This window comes from Oryctolagus cuniculus, chromosome 13 (assembly GCF_964237555.1).
Source record: "Oryctolagus cuniculus chromosome 13, mOryCun1.1, whole genome shotgun sequence".
Classification (NCBI taxonomy): Eukaryota; Metazoa; Chordata; class Mammalia; order Lagomorpha; family Leporidae; genus Oryctolagus; species Oryctolagus cuniculus.
Genome location: NC_091444.1, coordinates 41,003,426 through 41,027,587, shown reverse-complemented (window position 1 = coordinate 41,027,587; position 24,162 = coordinate 41,003,426). Strand labels below are relative to the sequence as shown.

General features: G+C 38.8%; 2 protein-coding genes across 13 annotated transcripts in view; one reads left to right on the top strand and one right to left on the bottom strand.

The window, feature by feature from the left end:
- Positions 1-17,750, top strand: part of SUV39H2 (SUV39H2 histone lysine methyltransferase) — a 29,863-nt gene extending 12,113 nt beyond the window's left edge. For 4 of the 9 annotated variants that reach the window (XM_008268314.4, XM_008268316.4, XM_070055432.1 and 1 more), the window contains 4 exons: positions 6,869-7,576; positions 10,921-11,067; positions 14,810-14,939; positions 15,764-16,869. In XM_008268314.4, coding sequence (XP_008266536.1) covers positions 6,869-7,576; positions 10,921-11,067; positions 14,810-14,939; positions 15,764-15,870 — 1,092 coding nt within the window. In that variant the 3' untranslated portion in view covers positions 15,871-16,869. Of the gene's footprint in view, positions 1-4,976; positions 5,103-6,868; positions 7,577-10,920; positions 11,068-14,809; positions 14,940-15,763 lie in introns of all 9 variants that reach the window. The other 5 variants (XM_070055431.1, XM_017347757.3, XM_051820605.2 and 2 more) reach the window with 3 other exon arrangements.
- The window catches only part of DCLRE1C (DNA cross-link repair 1C), a 69,152-nt gene continuing 50,950 nt past the window's right edge, over positions 5,961-24,162 (bottom strand). For 2 of the 4 annotated variants that reach the window (XM_070055429.1, XM_008268319.4), the window contains one exon: positions 5,961-23,592. In XM_070055429.1, coding sequence (XP_069911530.1) covers positions 22,661-23,592 — 932 coding nt within the window. In that variant the 3' untranslated portion in view covers positions 5,961-22,660. The remainder of the gene's footprint in view (positions 23,593-24,162) is intronic. The other 2 variants (XR_007909647.2, XR_007909648.2) reach the window with 1 other exon arrangement.

The following is a 24,162-nucleotide window of genomic DNA, read 5'->3' as shown; positions in this document are numbered from 1 at the left end:
CATGGGATGCTGATGATATGAAATGCTGACGCTGCAGGTGGCGGCTTTATCTGCTACTCCACAGCGCCAGCCCCGCTGTGTGATTTTTTTTTTTTGTAGTATTCTTGCTACATTACCCCTTCATACAAAACAGTCTGACAAAACTATCATACTTAACATACTGAGCTCAACAATAAAGAACAGGGGCCCCTTTAACATTGTAAAGTTAAGTGAAGTAATGTTTCCATGTAGCTTTGAATTCTTAAATATGAGGGTGCTTTAAAAAGTGAATGAGAGAATATAATTAAAAGATTTGTATGCAAAAAACAAACCCCTTTATAGTTTTTCATGATATACATTATCAGTGAACTTTCTGAAGGTCTTTCCCATACAGCTACTTCTGTGTTTCTAGAATTTCCACCATAGTGCATGGCATAACCAATGGAATAGTCACCATATAACAATAGGTTAATATTCTTAAAAGACTGCTTGTACTTTGGCTTTTACAAACTAGAATAGAATTTTAGATATCAAGATAACAGAGTTCCAAAAAGGGAGATTCCCAGAGTCATTGGCTCATTTTTTTCTTTCACCCTGTGTAGGGTCTGTAAACTGTATTTTACAATTCCTAATCTGTCAGTTACTAGCATGAAAATTCGTGACTTTTTTTTTAACTATAATCTCATGTTCCCATGGAACCATTGTTTTCATAATGAGAGGCTGTTCTACCACTAATACTGAATATGATGATTATTTCAACATTAACAGAACAACTAGCTATTGGAAGGATAGAAAACTGCTTTTTGTTCCCTGTCTGTCCATCCATCCATCCATCCATCCATGCTCCTCAAAGTCACAGAGCTCCTTGTTGCTTAACTCCCAAATGGTTGGGCCTGAGCCGTAGCCAGGAGCTGGAAACTCAGTCCAGCTCTCCCAAGAGGCTGGTAAGACACATTACTTGAGCTATAATACTCTACTTCCCAGAGTTGGCATTAGCAGGAAGCTGGAATCAGGAACTGGAGCTGGTTTTCAAACAGGCTGGTTTTGGGATGTAGGCATCTTTAACTGGCATCTTAACCACTAGGCTAAACACCCACTATAAATGTATTTTTTAAAAGATTTTTTATTTATTTATTTGACAGGTAGAGTTACAGACAGAGACAGAAAGGTCTTCCTTCTATTGGTTCACTCCCCAAATGGCTGCTACGGCCGGCGCTATGCCAATCCAAAGCCAGGAGCTGGGTGTTTCTTCCTGGTCTCCCATGCGGGTGCAGGCGCCCAAGCACTTGGGCCATCCTCCACTGCCCTCCCGGGCCACAGCAGAGAGCTCTACTGGAAGAGGAGCAACCAGGACTAGAACCTGGCGCCCATATGGGATGCTGGTGCTGCAGATGGAGGATTAACCTAGTGTGTCATGGTGCTGGCCCCTATAAATATAATTTTTAAGTTTCGATGTTAGCTATGACAGATAGCAGGTAGTAACAGATATTGAGGAAATTGCTGTAGCAGCTTGTTATTTCTTTTAGGAATTCATAGTTACTGTTCTGGTTTTTATATTGAATACATGTTGATAGTCATACTGTTACATGTAGGATCTTCAGAAGGTTCATGAAAAATGCTTATTACAAACAATACATGAATTTCAGAATTTTTGTACCTTAATAAACTTAGCTTTTAATCCATTTTTTCCAAGAATTTTTGAATTCCCTTTGTATGTTCTGAAACATTGGCAAAGCTTAGGATATAGTAGACAGTGCTCATTTGGGTGCTTTAAAATAAAACTCCATCCCTTCTCACAAAAGGCTTATAGTTTAAATTAGAAATAGGAATAAGAAGGTTGGCAATAAGCAGTTCTCGGGCAAAAGAGGCAGGAGGCACCTCAAAGAAGAGGTAATTGAGCTGCTTTTAAAGATGAGTACATTTCTCTCCACACATAAAAAGATGAGAGTGAAATAGTGTTCATTATACAAATGGGAGAGACCATTCTAATTAGGGAGAACACTGTGAATAAAGCAACACAAAAGTATGAAAAGGCCTGGCATATTGTAATGTAGCAGCAGATCAGTATGGCTAGAGAGTGGCATGTGAGTGAATGGGGCAGTGATGGTAGATTGAGCCAGTAAGGCAACAGGGACCAGTTTAAGAATGGCTTTCTGTGTTAGAATAGGAAGTTTGAACTTTATTCTATAGGTAGTTGGGAAACCATTAGCAGTTTTTATACAAATCAATAAAATAATTTTCTATGTTTTTTTCTGGGCTTGTAAGAAAATGCTGTACTTTAGTACAGGACAGACTAGAGTATTATTAGTCTGAAGGCAGGGAAACCAGATGAGAGGTTAATGTAATAATCTAGACAAGAATTGAGGGCCTGAAGTAACTAATGCTATAGTGAAACAGATAGACAGGAAGAAGTTCATCTCCAAAGAAACTAGGTGTTGGATTGAGGAGGAGGAGTTGAGATTTACCTGGTTTGTGACTTCTGAGGTTTCGTAGATGGGTAGCATTCACCATGATAAAAAGTATACAGAAAGAACCCATTTAAGAAGAACAGAAATGTAGATAGATTGCTTTAAAAACCTACTGTCTGAACATTCATGAGGCTATTTAGATATATGGAGTTGCAGATAAAGTTTTGGAGTTGGGAGTATATAATTTATAAAAAAAAAAACTGGAGTGAAGTTACCTAGAGAGAACATTTAGAGCTGAATTTTTAACTTGGAATCCAAATATCCTGAAATTACGCAAAATGTTATATATGTGACTTTTGTTATGGGTAGATCTATAGTTTTCATCAGATTCTCAAAAGGGATAAACACTTGCTGCAGTAAATAGGGGCCAGGTATTTGCATTCTTTAAGTGAAGGGCAGGTAAAGCAATCTCAGTAAAAATAGTAGAAAGGGAACAAGCATGGAGACAAAATCATCATACAGACGCCTAAGAGACTGCAAGGCAGTAATAGGGTAGCAGGTACTCAATCCACCACGGATGGGCAGCTGCTTCTCTAGAGAGGTCAGATGAGATGAAGTCTGAAAAGTTCATTGATTTGGCAATTAGATTAGTAAAAGTGTTCCTGATTAACAAGTTAGAGTTATGTGTTTGTGTTCCATGAAGCTCACATCAGAAACAAAGAACCATTGGCCTGTAATAAAATTCAAATAGTACAGCCAAGTGTTCAAGGTTGTCTAGAATTTGCTCTTGCCTTACCATTAATTTTATCTCACTTCAACATTCTCAACTTTAAGCTAGACAAATCCACCTCTTTACTGTTTTTGCATACTTCATATAAATCTTAGCTCTAAGCTTTTGCTCCTATTTTTCATCCTGTCTACATGTTCTCTACCCTACAAGTTCTGTCAGTCTTTTAGTATTGTTTGTTCTACTTTATCTGTTCCCCTTTCTATCTAACCTGTAAAGATTTCTTTCTTTATATTCTAGTTGTATTCATTGTCCTTTTTTTTGGCATTTAAAATCACATTTTTTGCAAATTATTGCCTTCTATTCAGTAACATTTTTTTAGAGGCTAGTGAAATCTTTTTATATTAGCATTTCATCATACTGCCCAGTAACCAAACTTCCGTATAGTTGTTATAGATAATAAAATGTTTGAGTGAATAACTTAAGCGAAACATAGTTTGGGTAAAATTCTTTGGATACATTCCAGATTACATAAGAGTGATTAATGGGTCATTTTTACTGCTTTTTTCCATTTCTTTTGGTAATCAAGAGTTGATTATATATCACAATAAGATAACTGGTATAATACATAATCTTAAGAACTTTTTGGTTTTTATTTGAAGTTTTAGGTTATTGTTTCTTTAAAGTGATTTTTCTGTGTGGAAAATGTCCTTTTTGAATTTTAAAGTATGCTTATAAAATAAGACAAATCTACAAAGTAGAAATAATACAATTGCTACACTATTTTGCCAAAAGCATTCATATTTTCATTTACTGTCCACAAATTACATAGGCATGAATTTGATTAACACACAGAACTTGGTTAAAATGAAAGTGACTCATCCATGATTAAATAATAAAGTACAATGGCAAATGCTCTTAGTTTTTGTCAGAAGATAACTTAATCATATGACTTATGGCCAATTTATATTATACAGAACTATGGTAGGAAAGACTATAACAGGAGAAAAAAAAAAAAAAAAACAGACCAGGATTTCATTGCTTTAGTTTACCATCAGAAAAATTAAAAACTTAGAATTAAGGGGAATAGATACATCCATTACTTCCAACTGGATCTCATAAGGGTTTTAGCACATACCTGACATCAGCAATCCCAAAATGTACTGATTACTTGACAGCAGACAGAAGTCTTTAGACTTTAGTAAATTCAGTTTGACAAATACTTAAATACATGTCTATGCTTTTTTCTTTTTTTAATTGTTACTTTAATATTAATAAATTCCTCAACAGATTCATTGTATTTATGCTTTTTTGATTGTAAGCTATACCATATATTTTCCATGGGAATAATTTTTGTGCATATCCTGACACCATAATTTTATCATAGGTTTGAAAATTTTTAATTGTGATTGAAACATAAAAAATATTAGTGGCTGGTGCTGCGGCTTAACGGGTAAGGCCACCCGCAGTGCCATTATTCCATACAGGTGCCGGTTTGAGTCCTGGCTGCTCCACTTCTGATCCAGCTCTCTGCTGTGGTTGGGAAAGCAGTGGAAGATGGCCCAAGACTTTGGGCTCCTGCATCCCTGTGGGAGACCCAGAAGAAGCTCCTGGCTCCTGGCTTCGGATGGGCACAGCTTCAGCTGTTGTGGTCATCTGGGGAGTGAACCAGCGGATGGAAGGCCCTTCCCTCCCTCCTTCCCTCTGTCTGTCTCTCTCTTTCTGCCTCTCTGTAACTCTGCCTTTCAAATAAATAAATAAATCTTTAAAAAATTATATATATGTATATAAGACCAGTTTTCAAAATAAGCAAAGTTTGCCTTTTTTTTTAGCTACTTTATTTATTTATTTATTTTTGAAAGGTGGAATGACAGAGAAAGAAGGGAGAGACAATCTATCTTCTGGTTCACTCCCCAAGTGACTGTAACAGCCAGGCCTGGGCCAGGTGGAAGATGGGCGTTAGGGAGACATTCTGGTTTCCCACAAAGGTGAGAGGGGCCAAAATATTTGGCCTGTCTTCCATTGTTTTCCCAGGCACATTAGCAGGAAACTGGATGAGAAGAAGCATCCAGGACTCAAACTGGTTATCCGATATAGGATGCCAGCATTACAAGCAGCAGCTTAACCCACTGTGCCACAAAGCTGGCTCTACAAAGGTCTTTCAGTAAGAATTATTGCTTGTTGAGTAGAATATAATCAAATATTAAGATGATACAGTGGGGATAAAATAAGCTGACTTGTGATGGGTAAATTGCCCCTGCACAGCTGCCTCACAGTGTTCCCCAGCCTAATGTGTACTAAATACCACATATGTGGCCTAGACCTTCCAGGTCATTTGTCATTAATACATTATGAATATTGAAACAAGTATCAGGGGCATCCTTACTTCATAGTAAAAACTATTAAAAATTTTCAGGGAAACGTCAATGTATACCAATTGGTTTTTCTGATGCTTATGAATTAAAATGATACTTTAAAATTGTCAAATGCCATTTAACCATTTCCATATTTCATAAATTTTATGATTTCATTTTAGAGTATGTCAGCGTTATTTCAGAGACAAAAAGACTTCAGAAGTCATTCATTTTATATGCTTAAGTGCCTTTTTTTTTTAAGGGGAAATCTAATGAACATGGCATTGCCAGACTTTAAGGGAAGAAAACATAGGTTACTGTGGTGGAAAGGCAGGTTTACAAATACTATGGTAGTACCTGGGGGATAAATGAAAATATTTGATCTTTGGTGGATTGAGTTCCTGCTACCCTATCCAATAATGGATGAGTGTAAATATGATCAGCATTCTCTGGAATGGCACTGTCCAACAGAAATACAACAGGAGCTATAAATGGCGTTTAAAGTTCTCTAGTGACTTTATTAAACAAAGTAAAAAGGAACAAGTGAAATTGCTTTCCATAATACATTTAATGCAATATATCCAAAATATTATTTGAACATGTAATCAGTACTTTTAAAAAGTTACGTATTTTATGTTTTTTTTAATACAAAGTCTTTGAAATTCAATGTGTGTTATACTTCGAACACAATTCAGACTAGCCACGTTTCAAATTCTCATTGACTGCATGTGAGTAGTAAGGACTGTTTTGGACAATCATCTCTAGCAAATTTAAGAGATTTGTGTCAGTGACATTCAGAAATAGTAGTTCCCTCATTTCTAAATCATAATGTTAAGTTATGAGCTTTAAAGAATGCCTGCATCTATGCTGGCCACATGAGCCACTAACCTAGGTCAAAAATAGCTTAGGAGGCCCATCTATTTCCATGATCAAATAAATATTTACTAGTTTAACTTCTGTTTAGTAAAATATTCATAAGTTTCAGTGCCTTTTTCTTTCTCCAGGTAAGACTTTTTACCCTATTGTCAAATATATTATGTCACCTCTAAATTATGTGTTTTATATAATATTTTTAAATGATTTTATCTATATGATCTGTACTTAATCTGATAGAAATTTGACTGTAAACTAAGAAAAATAATGAATACCTTACTCTGTTTTTGTAGTATGCTATAGTTTATTTCAAGATACTAAACCAAAAAATAGCACAACTCCTTTCTTGGGGGAGAAAACAACTATATTCGCTATGTCCAGTGTTGGCCTGATTGACTAATATTTGTTAACAAAAAAGTGTTTAGGTATAGCCTACCTAATACAGCTTTCTTTGTACACATTAAAGTATTTATTTTAAATAACTGAGACTATCATAATCTGATCTGTATTTTCTTTTATATTTTAAGGATATGGAATATTATCTTGTAAAATGGAAAGGATGGCCAGATTCTACAAATACTTGGGAACCTTTGCAAAATCTCAAGTGCCCATTACTGCTCCAGCAGTTCTCTAATGACAAGCATAATTATTTATCTCAGGTAAAGAAATGCAAAGCAATAATTCCAAAATACAATAACAAAGCTTTGAAACCTGCTGTTGCTGAGTACATTGTAAAGAAGGCTAAACAGAGGATAGCTCTGCAGAGATGGCAAGATGAACTCAACAGAAGAAAGAATCATAAAGGAATGATATTTGTTGAAAATACTGTTGACTTAGAGGGCCCACCTTCTGACTTCTACTACATCAATGAATACAAACCAGCTCCTGGAATCAGCTTAGTAAATGAAGCTACTTTTGGTTGTTCATGCACAGATTGCTTCTTTGAGAAATGTTGTCCTGCTGAAGCTGGAGTTCTTTTGGCTTATAATAAAAACCAACAAATTAGAATCCCACCTGGCACCCCCATTTATGAATGCAACTCGAGGTGCCGATGTGGACCTGATTGTCCCAATAGGATTGTACAAAAAGGCACACAATATTCACTTTGCATCTTTCGAACTAGCAATGGCTGTGGCTGGGGTGTAAAAACACTTGTGAAGATTAAAAGAATGAGTTTTGTCATGGAATATGTTGGAGAGGTACGTTCAACTTATCACATAGCAGATGATGTGCATGTAAGTGTAAATTTTTGAAAAATTACTTCTTTTTACCTCGGTAGCAAATACTTGGTACATTTTATATTATTTGCATAAATGTAGAAATTTACTTTCAGGTTTAGAGGAAGCATTCACTGGCATCATTAGGAATATAACCTTTTATGTAAATGAAAAATTTATATAATGGCAAATTGGTACAGTCATCTTTTAGCAAACACCCATGCATAGGACCTAACATTCATGAATGTTTAATTATGACATTGTTTTTACACAAAAGTCCTAAGAAGAAAAATCAAATCTAAACATATACTGTCTTTGAAACTTTTAATATACTTCATCTATTTGGCAAAATATAATTATGTAACTGACAAAACTATTTTGTATCAGTATGAAAGATATAATAGGGTAGACCAATGCTTTATAAGTATTATAAAATATAAACAAAAGCATTTGTTGCATCCATAAGAAAATCAAACTGTGTCTGACTCAGATACTTTGAACTGCAAAGAACAGTCTCTAAATTACCAAATAACTACCAAATTTATTTTTATATAAATATAGAAAATAGTATTTACTGTGTGCTACAAACTGTCCTAAGCACCTTATATATTAACAACTCTGAGGTACTATTGTCTCCATTATGACAAACAAAATAATATAATCATAGAGAAATTGAGCAACTTGTTCAAGGTTACATAGTAGTAAAAAGCCAGGATTCCAGATGAAGGATTTTGAGGAGTCAGAACTCCATAATCAGTGTTCTTGATCACTTGCTACAGTGCTTGAAACTGAATGGTGGGATATCCTGTGACTTGAAAAACATGTGTGGCTGCCTGTTGGGGTTGTCAGTTCTGCCTGGTGTTTTAAGTAATGTGGAATTGGGTCACCTAGAATTACCTGTACTCATTTAGAATTCTGAAATTGAGATCCCTGTTTTGAGCCTTATACATTAAATTCCTTTTGTTTTTAAAAAGGATTTTATTTATTTATTTGAGAGGTAGAGTTACAGACAGAGGAAGAGACAAAGAGAAAGGACTTCCTTCTGTTGATTCACTCCCTCAGTGGCCGCAACAGTCAGAGCTGCGCTGATGCCAAAGCCAGGAGCTAGGAGCTTCCTCCCGGTCTCCCATGCTGGTACAGGGGTTCAAGTACTTGGGCCATGTTCCACTGTTTTCCCAGGCCATAGCAGAGAGCTGCATTAGAAGAGGAGCAGCTGATAATCCTCCGCCTTGCGGCGCCGGCACACTGGGTTCTAGTCCCGGTCGGGGCACCGGATTCTGTCCGGGTTGCCCCTCTTCCAGGCCAGCTCTCTGCTGTGGCCAGGGAGTGCAGTGGAGGATGGCCCAAGTGCTTGGGCCCTGTACCCCCTGGGAGACCAGGATAAGTTCTCTTGGGCCCTGCACCCCATGGGAGACCAGGATAAGTACCTGGCTCCTACCATCGGATCAGCGCGGTGCGCTGACCACAGCACGCCGGCCGTGGCGGCCATTGGAGGGTGAACCAACGGCAAAGGAAGACCTTTCTCTCTGTCTCTCTCTCACTGTCCACTCTGCCTGTCAAAAAAAAAAAAAAAAAAAAAAAAAAAAAAAAAAAAAAGAGCAGCTGGGACTAGAACTGTCGTGCATGTGGGATGCTGGTACCTCAGGTGGAGGATTAGCCTATGCCACAGCACTGGCCCAAATTTCTTTAATTCAAGAAAGAGAGAGATCCCATCTCCTGGTTCATGCCCTAAATGCACACAATGGCTGAGAATGGGCCTGGATGAAGCTGGAAGCTGGGAACTAATACCAGGTCTCCCATGTGGATGTCAGGGACTAAACCACTTGACCCATCACCTGCAGCCTCCTAGAGTGTGCATTAGCAGGAAGCTGGCATTAGGAGGGAAACCAGAACTAAAACCCAGGTACTCCCATATGGAGTACCTCTAGGCCTAATGATCACCCTGATTCATATACTCTTAAGATAATGGCAAATTATTTTTAATTACTGTACAGAATACTATTTTTTTATTTTTAAAGATTTATTATTTATTTGAAAGGCAGAGTTAAGAGAGAAGTCTTCCATCCACTGGTTCATTCCCCCAAATGGCTGCAATGGAAGGGGCTAGATCAGGCCAAAGCCAGGAACCTGGGTCTTCCATATGGGTGGCAGGAGCCCAAGTACTTGGGCCATCTTCTGCTGGTTTCCCAGGTGCATTAGCAAGAAGAATACTAGATCTTGTATGATCAAAAAAAGGTGCTTAATGAATGCCACAGACAAATTTGTTGATGACCATCAATCACTCTGAACATTTTTAATTTTTTTTAAAAGATTTTATTTATTTGAGAGGTAGAGTTACAGGCAGTGAGAGGAAGAGACAGAGAGAGATGTCTTCCTTTCATTGGTTCACTCCCCTGATGGCCGCAACGGCCAGAGCTATGCTGATCTGAAGCCAGGAGCCAGGAGCTTCTTCTGGGTCTCCCACGCAGGTGCAGGGGCCCAAGGACTTGGGCCATCTTTTACTGCCTTCCCAGGCCATAGCAGAGAGCTAGATGGGAAGAGGAGCAGCTGGGACCAGAACTGTGCCCATATGGGATGCAGGGGTTGGCGCTGTGGCACAGCAGGTTAACGCCCTGGCCTGAGGCACCAATATCCCATTTGGGCGCCGTTTCTAGTCCCAGCTGCTCCTCTTCCAGTCCAGCTCTCTGCTATGGCCTGGGATAGCAGTGGAGGATGGCACGGGTCCTTGGGCCCCTGCACCTGCATGGGAGACCAGGAAGAAGCTCCTGGCTCTTGGCTTCGGATTGGCACAGCTCCGGCCATTGCAGCCATCTGGGGAGTGAACCAGCGGATGGAAGACCATTCTGTCTCTACCTCTCTCTGTAACTCTGTCTTTTAAATAAATAAATCTTTTAAAAATTTTGTTTGCTACAGATTTCTGAATTTCAAATCCTACCTGTGGTTGTCTTGGCAGGGCCAGACCAAGTGATTTTGCAGGCCTTATATGGCCTGCAGACTGGATGTTCCCCACCCTTGCTAGAGCATAGAGCCTTGTAAATTTAGTCCTTTGCATTCACGTATGTCCTGTAGACAGCTAGTTGTATACCTTTTTGAACATCCTAATGCTAATGAAAGTAATCTCATGTTTCAACTGATTATCTCAAATCCTATTTAAAAAGCCATAATCTTTTGCACCATCATTTTCCTCCCTTTGTTTTCCCACTTTCCATCTAGCTCTTAATTTGTTTGCATGATTATTTTGATGACACTAGATTTCTTTTTTATAAACATTTGTAGCCATTAATATATTAACTTATTTATGGATGAGTGTTTCCTCAGTTCAGCAATACCTACATAATATATTGTAGTTTTTTTCTGTTTAGGTGATCACAAGTGAAGAAGCTGAAAGACGTGGACAGTTCTATGACAACAAAGGAATAACTTATCTCTTTGATCTGGACTATGAATCTGATGAATTCACAGTGGATGCAGCTCGATATGGAAATGTGTCTCATTTTGTGAATCACAGTGTAAGAAGGAATACAGAAACTATAGATAATTCAGCCTACTACTGTTTTAAATGACTTTCCATAGTTGAATACTTTAAACTATATACCTTTTTTTTGTAAGATTGATTTATTTATTTGAAAGTCAGAGTTATACAGAGAAAGAGAGGCAGAGAGAGAGAGAGAAAGAGAGAGAGAGAGAGAGGTCTTCCATCTGCTGCCTCATTCCCCATCTGGCCGCAACAGCTGGAACTGCGCCAACCTGAAGCCAGGAGCCTGGAGCTTCTTCTGGGTCTCCCGTGCCGGTGCAGGGGCCCAAGCACCTGGGCCATCTTCTACTGCTTTCCCAGGCCATAGCAGAGAGCTTGATCAGAAGTGGAGCAGCCAGGATTCAAACTGGCACCCATATGGGATACTGGCACTACAGGTTGTGACTTTACCCAGTACGCCACAGTGCCAGCCCCAAAACTACATATCCCTTCCCTTTTTTTAAAAAAAAAAGATTCATTTATTTATTTGTTTGTTTGTTTGTTTGAAAGAGTTACACAGAGAAGAGGCAGAGAGAGAGAATCTTCCATCCACTGGTTCACTCCCTAGTTGGCTGCAACAGCTGGAGCTGCGCTGATCTGGAGCCAGGAGCTTCCTCTGGGTCTCCCACAGGGGTGCAGGGGCCCAAGGACTTGGGCCATCTCCCACTGCTTTCCCAGGCCATAGCAGAGAGCTGGATTGGAAGAGGAGCAGCCAGGACTAGAACTGGCACCCATATGGGATGCCGGTGCCACAGGCAGAGAATTAACCTGCTGCGCTACGGCACCGGCCCCACAAGAGTCTTTACACATGTGACTTCATTTAAACTTTAAATTTATAAGATATATCACTTGAAATCAATGAGCAGAGAGTTAATAAAATGCTTAACAATCACATACAATTCCATAGATACCTCAAAGTTAACTAAGTTTTGGAATGTACAGTAATCCCCCTTATCCCATGCCATTAGCAGGGAACTGGCTTGGAAGTGAAACAGCTGAGACAAAAATTGGTGCCCGTATAGGATGCTGGCATCACAGGCTGTGGCTTTACCCAATACACCACAGTGCTGGTGCTATAGTTAGAATCTTAAGTGTATTATATTGTACAAAAACTGTTTCCAAAAATAAGGAAAATTCATGCCAAGTGGATATTATAACATTAGGCTTGTGAGATTGACATGTCTGTTTTGCAGATAATAAGGAAATGTCACAAAGAGTAAGTTAAATAGCTGACCATTTAAGAATGTACATCATGTTAAACTCCTGTTGGATTTCATATCAAAAAACTAATGTATGATTGCCGGTGAAACAGAGACCTTCTGACTCCCTTATTACCTTTCTGGTTTACTTAAATATTTATGTTAATTGTGGTGCAGCAGGTTAAGCCACTGCTTGGGACTCTTGCATTCTGTATCAGAGTGCCTGGTTCAATTACTCACTACTCCACTTTTTTTTTTTTTTTTTTTTTAAGATTTATTTATTTATTTTTTTCATGGTTCTCAGATCAGTTTTTTTATTATTTACATTTTAATTTATATATTTCTTTTTTTTTCTTTTTTTTTTTTTTACCTTTTATCTAATGAATATAAATTTTCAAAGTACGACTTATGGATTACAATGGCTTCCCCCCCAAGGATTGATTTATTTTAAAGAGTTACACAGAGAAGGAGAGGGAGACAGAGGTCTTCCATACGCTGGTTCACTCCTCAGTTGGCCACAATGGCTAGAACTGTGCCAATCCAAAGCTAGGAGCTTTTTCTGGGTTTCCCATGTGTGTGCAGGGGCCCCAGGACTTGGGCCACCTTCTGCTGCTTTCCCAGGCCATAGCAGAGAGCTGGATCAGAAGTGGAAGAGCTGGGACTTGAACCGGTGCCCATATGGGATGCCAGCACTGCAGGCAGCAGCTTTACCTGCTATGCCACAGCGCCAGCCCCAACTACTGCACTTCTAATCCAACTTCCTGCTGATGTCCCTAGGAAGGCAGCAGATGATGGCTCAAATACTTGAGTCCCTGCCATCCATGTATGAAACCTGGATGGAATACCATGCTCCAGGCTTCAGCCTGGCCCCACCCTGGATGGTGAGCATGCAAAGAGGGAACCAACAGATCTCTTTCTCTCAAATATTTTTTAAAAGGCTTTTTTCTCACTGATAAATTTGAGATACAGTCGTCCCTTGGTATCCATAGTGGATTAGTTTTAGGAAAATTCTCAGATGCTTAAGGTCCTTTTATAAGATGGTGTAGTATTTGCAAGTATTCTATGTACATTCTTTCATACCCTTTAAATCAAAACTAGATTATATAATACCTAATACATTGTAAATACTATGTAAATAGCTAATATACTGTATTGTTTAGGGAATGGCAAGAAAAAAAATCCATTTTGTGTTTAGTATAGATGCAGTCCCCCCACCCACCCAAATATTTTCAATACATGGTTAACAGAATCTTTAGATGCAAGCTCATGGATATGGAGGCCAACTGTACCTGTACTCCCCAGTAAATTCCTGGGTAATTAAACACTTTGAATTCTTTTTTTTTTTTTTTTGACAGGCAGAGTGGACAATGAGAGAGAGAGAGTGAGAGAGACAGGTCTTCCTTTTGCTGTTGGTTCACCCTCCAATGGCCGCTGCGGCCAGCGCACCACGCTGATCCGATGGCAGGAGCCAGGTGCTTCTCCTGGTCTCCCATGGGGTGCAGTGCCCAAGCACTTGGGCCATCCTCCACTGCACTCCCAGGCCACAGCAGAGAGCTGGCCTGGAAGAGGGGCAACCGGGACAGAATCCGGCGCCCCGACCGGGACTAGAACCCGGTGTGCTGGCGCCGCAAGGCGGAGGATTAGCCTAGTGAGCCACGGCGCAGGCCACTTTGAATTCTTAGGGTATGATCATCAGAGCTGTCTTTTTTTTTTTTTGACAGGCAGAGTGGACAGTGAGAGAGAGAGACAGAGAGAAAGGTCTTCCTTTGCCGTTGGTTCACCCTCCAATGGCCGCCGCGGCCGGTGCGCTGCGGCCGGCGCACCGCGCTGATCCGATGGCAGGAGCCAGGAGCCAGGAGCCAGGTGCTTTTCCTGGTCTCCCATGGGGTGCAGGGCCCAAGCACCTGGGCCATCCTCCACTGTACTCCCTGGCCACAGCAGAGGGCTGGCCTGGAAGAGGGGCAACCGGGACAGAATCCGGCGCCCCGACCGGGACTAGAACGCGGTGTGCCGGCGCCGCTAGGCGGAGGATTAGCCTAGTGAGCCGCAGCGCCGGCCTCAGAGCTGTCTTTTTACATATACCATAATTTAGTGCAGAGTTCTGAAAATATCGAATAATTTAAGCAATGACACTCCTTGTGCTGATTTTGGTTTGATTTTTTTTAAACATAGTTTTCTAGTTGTTTAACGAATTATGCCTTTCTGAAATAGTTACAGGTGAAATATTATCTGGGACTTGCACTAAAAGTCTCCAAAAAGCTTAAAACCAGATGAACAGGGTTGGCAAACATGTTAATAAATAGTTGAAGCAGTATAGTGGGATACATGGGGATTTATGCTTTTTTATGTCTGAATTTTTTTTTATCAATGAAAACAGTTATTTTTAAATGTGCATGCCTTAAAGACCTCTAAATTATAAGTAACTTTATTTCCAGTAGAAACTTAAATAATACTCTGGGAAATTAAATATTTTATGTGGCACATAAAAGAGCTCATTCATGTATTTTTACTTAAATCGGTTCTAATATTCCTTTTTAGTGTGACCCAAATCTTCAGGTGTTCAATGTTTTCATTGATAACCTTGATACTCGTCTTCCACGAATAGCATTATTTTCTACAAGAACCATAAATGCTGGTGAAGAGCTCACTTTTGATTATCAAATGAAAGGTATGATTTTCAAATAAACTTTTATTGGTATTAGTTTCAATATGAAGGATCAAATCAGAATAGAAGACCTTAGATCATCTGAAAGAGACTAATGACGAAATATTAAAGATTAAAAAAAAGGCTATAGGAGCTGGTTCTCCTTAAGAGCCAGCATTAATCTGACGGCTAAGCTGGAACTTAGATCTGCGTGAAATTGCTTGGGCTTTGGAAGGGTCAGTCTTCTATATAATATTTACCTTCTGACTTTTTGCAAAACTTCCATTCAAGAAGCTGATTTATTATAACATCTTTTCTCAATATAATTTTAAGCCTATATTTGTAAAATCTTTACTAATTCATTACTAACATGTATTCTTAATGTAAATTAAATCACATGCAAACTTACTCCATTCCTGTTTGAATCTTTTAAGAATATTTAAGTCTGTTTGCTCTATTTTGATATTTTCCTTCGTTTTTCTAAGAATGATGCTTTTTATAGTTAATTATTTGACCTCGCTTTATGTGCTCTTAAATGAAATCAGTGAATTATATATGGAATTTTCCCGGTTAAAGTTTCATCATTTCAGAAATTCAGTCTCACAAATGCGGGCTAATAAGAGTCTATCTATTATTGGCCTACACCATCCTTTTAAAGGCAATTTATAATGACTTGTTTGTATTCATTTATCTAAAAATACAAAGGGAACTTAAATTTCCTTGGGAGTTAACTTATTCTGTTAATCTTAAGTATGTAGTCATCCTTGTTAACTACTTTAATAGGAAAGTTGAAATTCATTCTGAATTGTCTTAACTCTTTTTCTCCTGTATTTCTTCTATGTATTCAGGTTCTGGAGATATATCTTCAGATTCTATTGATCACAGCCCAGCCAAAAAGAGAGTCAGAACTGTATGCAAATGTGGAGCTGCAACTTGCAGAGGTTACCTCAACTGAATTTTTGGAAAATATAGCTGGTGATAATTATAGTTTTGTCTTTCTCAAATGCTATCATTTTTAAAACATACATTTGGGACTTTCTTCATAGTATTACAGTTGTACCTATTTTAATTCACAATCTATGTTTCAAGACATTTGCCAAATGCATTATTGATCTTTCTGAAGAGAGGGACCCAGGGTCACATGGAGTAATGATAAGTATCCATACTTAATGGCTAGATACCCCACATGGCAGACAAACTGTTTTCAGGTCGGCATATGCATACTAAGTCTGTGTAAATAGAGAAATGCCTCAACTATTTGGAAAGTGTTAAACTGATAATGTGACAGTTGCCGAAATCACATTCAACCTGCCATACACCTTAAATTCACAGAGTTAATTCAGTTTGAGTAAATATACATGTTCTATTTTTGTTACTATATTGTCATTCCTGTTTAATATTCACTGTACTTGTATTTGAAATAGATGATGCTGAATTTTATACTTTTCTACTTTTTCATTAAAACATTGGCATCTTAATGATATAGAAATGTAAGATAAATTAAATGTAAAAAATTAATTCAGCTTGATTTCATATTTTGAAGCAGTTTATCGCATTATGAGGGGAATATATCTTAACCTGTAATTCTTCAGGATTTTTTAGTATTTATAAGAAAAATCTCCAAAAATCCCTCTCTGAAAAGTCTAGAATGGCTGGCAATTTTGCTTTGATGAAATGACAGGACAGTAGGATCAGGAGAATTTTTTAGAGTGCCAGGCAGCAGAAATGGAGCACTTTAAAGGCACTTCTGAGTTGCTTAAATTAGAAGATCCGTGTTAAGTACCTCTGGTCTAAAGAGTAAAACAAGATACCTGGGGTGCCTTGGTACCTAATAATGTAACATACATTAACCTGATGTCCTTTCAATTTCAGGCTGTTTTAACATTCCTTTCCACCAAATTTATTTTTATATTTCCTGAAGGCTTTTCTTAAAAAGTAAACTATTTTGAACTGATACTTGTTTTATATATGAATTTTTTAGATGTGATAAACTTGGCCAAAGTATGTGTCTGAATTATGAGACTTTTTATTAGTTAATGTTCTATAAATACCTAAATGGGATATATTTGGGTTTTTGGTTTGATTTTTTTTTTTTTTTCCTGGCATAGTGAAACCTCAGTAAGGAAAAACTGCTTTCATCTCTTTCTGATTCTGGGATTTCTAAAGATGATGTCCAACATGAAGATAATTGTAGCAAATATATCTAGCTTTCAGTATTCCTGATTAACTTCACCCTAAAGCTAATTGCTTTAGGCTTTCATGACCTAAAGTAAGCATGGGTTTTAGTAAAATTGAACTTCAAGAATGCAGCACTTCAAATACCTTCTTGAAAACTCAGTGTAGTTAAAGGAGAAGCTATACTTTATTATTGATTATATAGTCATCACATAAGAGTTCTTTCATACTGTAGACATGTTTGGGGTCTAAGAGTGTACCTAATATCCACAATTTTCAGAATATGGCAAGGACAAATACATCTTTAATGGCATTTCTTGTGTTCACTTTATGAAAAATTAGTCACCTAGTGTCAAGTAATGAGAAAGGGTTGCAAGCTTATAGTGCCCCCAGTGGCCAGGCTTACTTTGTTATCATTTTCACAAGTGTAAAGATGTAATTTGTCGATATAATTTGTTTTACTGTCTTGTTTGGTTTTGGAAAACTTAAGTAGATTAAAAAATGTAAAACTGGAGGGCAAAGAAGAAAAGACTCTATTTGCTAAATTTGCAGTTTTGCTTTGTCCTTATCAGAAATTTAGTGGGCCTTGATGTCTTAAGTTCTTGTATTACCTTTATGTTACTAAAAACACTGAACTGAAGCAGTAAAATAGAAACTGAATGAACTGTTTAGGGGCTGTATTATTATAAGTCAGTGTTTAGCTTCTTCAGATTATTTAACATTTCAGAATTTGTTCTTTAAATATAAAGCAGTTATCAAGGGTTTTACCAGGTTTAAAATGTAAATCCGGCCAGCTCCGCGGCTCTCTAGGCTAATCCTCCACCTTGCGGCGCCGGCACACCGGGTTCTAGTCCCGGTCGGGGCGCCGGATTCTGTCCCGGTTGCCCCTCTTCCAGGCCAGCTCTCTGCTGTGGCCCGGGAGTGCAGTGGAGGATGGCCTAAGTGGTTGGGCCCTGCACCGCATGGGAGACCAGGATAAGCACCTGGCTCCTGCCATTGGATCAGCGCGGTGCACCAGCTGCAGCGCGCCGGCCACTGGAGAGTGAACCAACGGCAAAGGAAGACCTTTCTCTCTGTCTCTCTCACTGTCCACTCTGCCTGTCCAAAAAAAAAAAAAAAAAAAAGTAAATCCATCATGGAAGTTGTATTAATACCATCATTTTCAGTGTAATCTCAGGGTTTCCCCCATTTATGCAAAATCTGGATTGTATTTATTTTTCTGTTAGTTCAGTATTTGTTGTTGTATTTATCATGGCTTAGCTTTCTTTGTTTCTGAATATAGTTGTTTCCAGTAAGGCTACAAAAAGGACAGAAAATGATGTGTTTCTGATTACTTCCTGATGAGATTAACCAAAGGATTACATACAGTTCCTTTAAATGTTGCTTTCCTTTGGAGAAAACTTTTTGTTACGGTTTGTGCTTTTGAATAGTAAAAGTACAATTATACATTCAGTTAGCACAGAGTAGATGAATACTTCTGAAATTTTCTGTGCTTTATTAGTCTTCAGGTCTTAAATGTACTGTGTTAGATACTGCCTGGAAATGCAAAGGAATTTTAGAATTCAGAGCTAATTTTCATTGAGCAAGTCTTAAACATTTTATACAATATGTACTCAGAAATCTATAAGGTTGGTGCTGTCATTCCTATATAACTAAGGTAACAGGCTTAAACTGGTTAAGTAATACTAATATGCCCAAGATCACCTGTAAATTATACCTGTTTTTATCTTTAATGTAAGGCAAACTTAAAAAAAATCAATTTCTACTACTTACACAAATATTGAAGTCCTAGAAGGCTTCTTTGAGGGAAATGTGGCTACCCATTGGATTTCTTCTGATTTATCTTGGCATTTTGAAATTTAAATTTTCAGAGTCAGGAAGACACACTTCCCATCTTCTTCCCCACCCCCCCAAATATCCACAACAGCTGGCACTGGGCCAGGTCAAAGCTGGAAGCCAGGAATCTAATCCTACTCTCCTGCAAGTGCTGGGACCCAATAACATGAGCCATCAACTGCTGCCTTTCAAGGTGCCTGCTAGCAGGAAGCTGGAATCAGGAGCAGAGCCAAGACTCAAGCACCCAGGTATCAGAAGTGGGCATCCCAACTGGCAGCTTAACTAGTAGATCAAACACCTGCTCCTGTTGCAACTTATACTTGAAGATCAAGCAGCCATCACAATTAACCCTGTCCCTTTTTAATGCCCTTTTTGAAAGCCATCATAGCACATAGTATGACTGTGGACTGCAAAATCAAATTATGTCTGAATCCTGACTTTGCCCCTTACTAGCTGTGTGAAGTCACTTCTGTGCCTTAGCTCCTAATCTACCTCAAAGGGTGGGAGGATTAAAGGAGTTAATATACAGTGCCTGAAAAATGTAACGCATTATTTTAGTAAGTACTATACATGATGGTACTTCAAAAAGTTAATGAAAAAATGGAATTTTGGAAAAATTTTTAAATCTGCAGTTTTTATATACATGAGAAAAAGATTTTTTTTTAAAGGGATAGTACACACTAAGATGTGAGTATGAGCAACTTTCCATGAGAACGGAAGGGGGTTTCCCACCAAAGTTGGGCTGGTCCCTGTGTAGGATAGGGGTAGTATCCTAGTTGAATATTCCATTGAGATAGTTTGGGCAGGGCTTTTATACCACTTGCCTCTGTTTCCCTTTTATAGGAATCTCAGGCATCATGGCATCTCTACTTGGGGCTGTAGTATATATGTGGTCATCATGGTGTCTTCTACATGATGGGAAGGGAGGGTAGGTACTTGATGGTAAATGAGTGTGTCTACCTGTATCCATGTTAAATCAGCCTGGAAGGGGGTGGGGTTTGTGTGGTGTAGGGTTGCAGCACAGAGGCTTCTGGCAGGCAGAGAGCTCCTGTTTGCTCATTAGCTCCCTGCCTACCCACATCAGAAGCAGTTCTTGTTGGGTCTTGGCATTGTGGCACAGCGGGTTAAGCTGCGGCCTGCATCCCATGTGAGTACCAATTGGAGTCCTGACTGTTCCATTTCCAATCCACCTCCCTGCTAATGCATCTGGAAAAGCAACAGAAGTTGACCCAAGTACTTGTGTCCCTGCCACCCACATGGGAGACCCAGATGAAGCTCCTGGCTTCATGCATAACTTTTCATATGTAGTTTAATGAACCTATTGAAGATTTTACATAAGCATGGACTTGGACTTAAAAATTTCTTCACCCTAAAACATTTTTTCCATGAACTTTTTGAAGTACCCTCTTGTAAGTATTAGTTGTATTTCTACCTCTGCTTTAAAATCTCTACAAGTTTGTTGATCAGTCTGTTCTATTGTCTTAGCCTTTAGAATCATTTAACCAACATTCATGTCAGATTCACGTGACCATGAAAATGGTATGATTATTAAATCCTAGACACATAGGCAGAACGTTTATAGGTATTTTTTGAGTATCCACCTTGGATCATAAGGTATAATACTAAAACTAAGTCTTAAGTATCAGAATATATACATTGATTCTTGAGTCTTGCTACCCTAATTTGTCTGGTGGAACAAACATTACCATGCAGCATATTGATGATGCACATAGTTTAATCTGCAAGTTATGTTTGAGACTCCACCTAGATTTAAGTGATGTATCCACTTTTGTTTCCTTAACCTATGAAATGTCAGCACACCAAATTAATTCCTCATACCAAAACATAAGCATAATTTATTAATGGCTTTTAAGGAAGTTAAATGACACAGAACACAAATATACTTTGTCATTTAATTCTTAAGGATTTCTTTTACATCTTAACTATTCTCGGTGTAGTTTTACCACTTAATCACAAGGTTCTTGCATGATACACCATCTTTTGAGATAAATTTGATGTTTAAATAGATCAAAGGTTATTCTTTTAGCCTGTATGCAGTGTTCTGTGACCCAAGATACAGCATATCTTGGTTAATGTCCTTGTAGAATTGAAGAACATATTATGCTGCTGTTTGGAGTGGGTGTCCTATAAATGTCAGTCCAGTTGGCTTACAAGTAGCATTCAGTTCCTTATTATTCTTGATTTTCTGTAGATTTAGGATTTTCAAAAAATTCATAGAGGGGCTGGTGCAGTGTTAAGCTGCCGTCTGCAGTCAAGGAGAATCAGCTGCTTTGCTTCTAATCCAGCTCCTTGCCAATGGCCTGGGAAAGCAGCAGAAGGCCCAAATCATTGGGCCCCTGCACCCACATGGGAGACCTGGAAACTCCTGGCTTTGGCCTGGCCTAGCCTTGGCTGTTGTAGCCATTTGGGGAATGAAGCAGCAGATCGTACTCTGTAGCTCTGACTTAAAAAGTTAATGGAAAATATATATTATGAAGCTGGTGCCGCGGCTCAATAGGCTAATCCTCTGCCTTGCGGCGCCGGCACACTGGGTTCTAGTCCTGGTTGCCCCTCTTCCAGGCCAGCCCTCTGCTATGGCCAGGGAGTGCAGTGGAGGATGGCCCAAGTGCTTGGGCCCTGTACCCGCGTGGGAGACCAGGAGGAAGCACCTGGCTCCTGGTTTTGGATCAGCGCGATGCGCCGGCCGGGGCGGCCATTGGAGGGTGAACCAACTGCAAAAGGCAGACCTTTCTCTTTCTCTCACTGTCCACTCTGTCAAAAATTTAAAAAATTATATATATATATATTATGAAAAAACTAGATATGGATTTAAAATTTTCTTACCAAAATATTTAATTCCATTTTCCATGAACTTTTTGAAGTACCTCCATATTACTGAGAGGGATGTTAAGAGTCCTTAATTATAATTGTGCATTATTTTGTGTCTTTTCAGCAGGTTTTGTTTCATTTACTTTGAATTTGTTAGGTATACATTTAGTATTATGTTGTGGTGAACTGGGACTTTTATCACTAGGACATTGCTTGATACTAACATAGCCATACCAGCTTTCCTTTAGAGTTTTACATGGTATATCATTTTTCATCCTTTTACTTTTTTTTTAAGATTTATTTATTTGAAAGTCAAAGTTACACAGAGAAGGAGAGGCAGAGAGAGAGAGAGGTCTTCCACCTGCTGATTTACTCCCCAAATGGTTGCAGTGGCCAGAGCTGTGCTGATCTGGAGCCAGGGGCCAGGAGCCACTTCCAGGTCTCCCACGCGGGTGCAGGGGCTCAGTGACTTGGGCCATCTTCTACGGTTTTCCCAGGCCATAGCAGAGAGCTGGATAGGAAGTGGAGCAGCCGGTATTCGAACCAACATCCACATGAAATGCCGGCACTGAAGGTGGCAGCTTTACCCACTATGCCACAGTGCAGGCCCGTATCCTTTTAACCTGCATATATCATTTAAATTTAATTTCTTACAGGAAGCATATATAACTGGTTTATTTTTAGCCTGAATCTGTCTTTGCATCGGTATGTCCAGGGCATTTATGCTTAATCTAATTCTTGGCTTTTTTGGATTTAGTTCTACCAATTTGTTTGCTTTCTGATTTTTGTTCCTAGGTCCCCTTTAATACCTTCTTTTGGGTTATTTGAACATTTTTAGGTTTTCTATTTAATAGTCACATTGATGAATTTAAGTTTTTTAGTGATTGTTCTAGGACCAAGTGTTTTTAATTCTTCAGTATCCAAGAGTGAGCATTTTCTTTTTCAACTACTATTCTCTCACCTGCTGCCAGCTTCTCATATAAATGTTGCAGATGCTCTCGTTTGGGTAACTCAGCTTCTGGAGTTGAGGGAATTTCAAAATCAGAGGAGCTCTGCGAATCTGTGTTTGTGCTAAGATGTAGCAACCTTTTTTCCTCAGGTAAATGTTTCCCATCACTTAGAGTGGTTGGTTCCCCAATACTGGGAACTACAGTTAAACCTGCATCCCTGCTTTTCAAATCAGAGTAAGTATCCTTTGGGCAAAGTACATTTTGTTCCATCTGAGAGACAGGTATATTCTCTTTGATTCTTGGTCTACAGCCACCTTGGTTCAAAGAGGTAGTATCTCCATTGTTTCTTTCTTGGGAAGATAACAAAACAGTATCCGATTGGCTGTCCCAACCTTGACTTCCTTGTTCTGTTATGTGTGTTGACTGAGACGAATTCTGTGAGGAGATATGGGTTGATTCTTCATCAGAGTCACTGAAAAGCTTTGGTGACTGAGATCCCCCTGTTTCTGTGGAGGGAGGGAAGTTCTCCAAACCTTCATCTGTGATTTCATCATTTCTTTTAAAGAATACTTCCCACTGTGGTATATCCACTTCAGCCTTTTGCTGGTGAAGTGTTACAGGGTCCAGGTCTCCTTGCAGTGAAGCTGGGATTTCTAATTCTTCTTCACTTGCACTATTGGATTCTTCACAATCTACAAAGTTTTCCGAAAGAGAGCTTTGCATACTCTCTGCTTTGCAGCTTCCTATGCTTTGTCTCAGCTTTTTAGGCTGGTTTTCTGATACTGTCGTTGTTGAAAATGCTTCTGGGTGAAGAGTTTGCTGGTATGGAACCTTGTGCCTTAAAGGTACTGGCAGAGGATCATCAAAGAGCTCATCATCTTCCTCTTCTGTAGGACAAACAAAACAGGTTTAAAAGGAAACAAGGTAAAAGAAACCAGTTTGGGCTGTTTAAGTCTGTTTTTCAGTCAGGTTTGCAAACCTGGCCTTAGCTAATAGATGCTCAATGCCCTTGCTGCTTTAATGTTTTCCCTCAACATTTGATTAATACCTATTTGGTGTACGAGTCTGTGAATGATACTAAAGAAACAAACTGAGGTTCTTCAAAACATTAAGTTTATTTTGGTGTGATAGAATTCTGAAATTACAAAATGGCCATGGGAAATGGGTTTTATGAAAACACTATCTTGGATTTCAGTTTTTTTTTGCACCAAAATGCACTTGTCCAAGCTTCATATAGTTTAAATAAGCTTTAAACAAAATACTTAATAAACACATTAAATTTCAGTAACTGAAAGTCAACAATTTCACTGATTAAGTATGCTTCATCGGCATATAATAAATCAAATCTATTTAAATTCTGAAAATAAGAAAGCACAAAATTAGAGGTAAACAAGTATTTCCCCACCTTCTTGTAACACTTAACCTACCTAACTTGTTCTAAGGCTGAACTTTCTTAC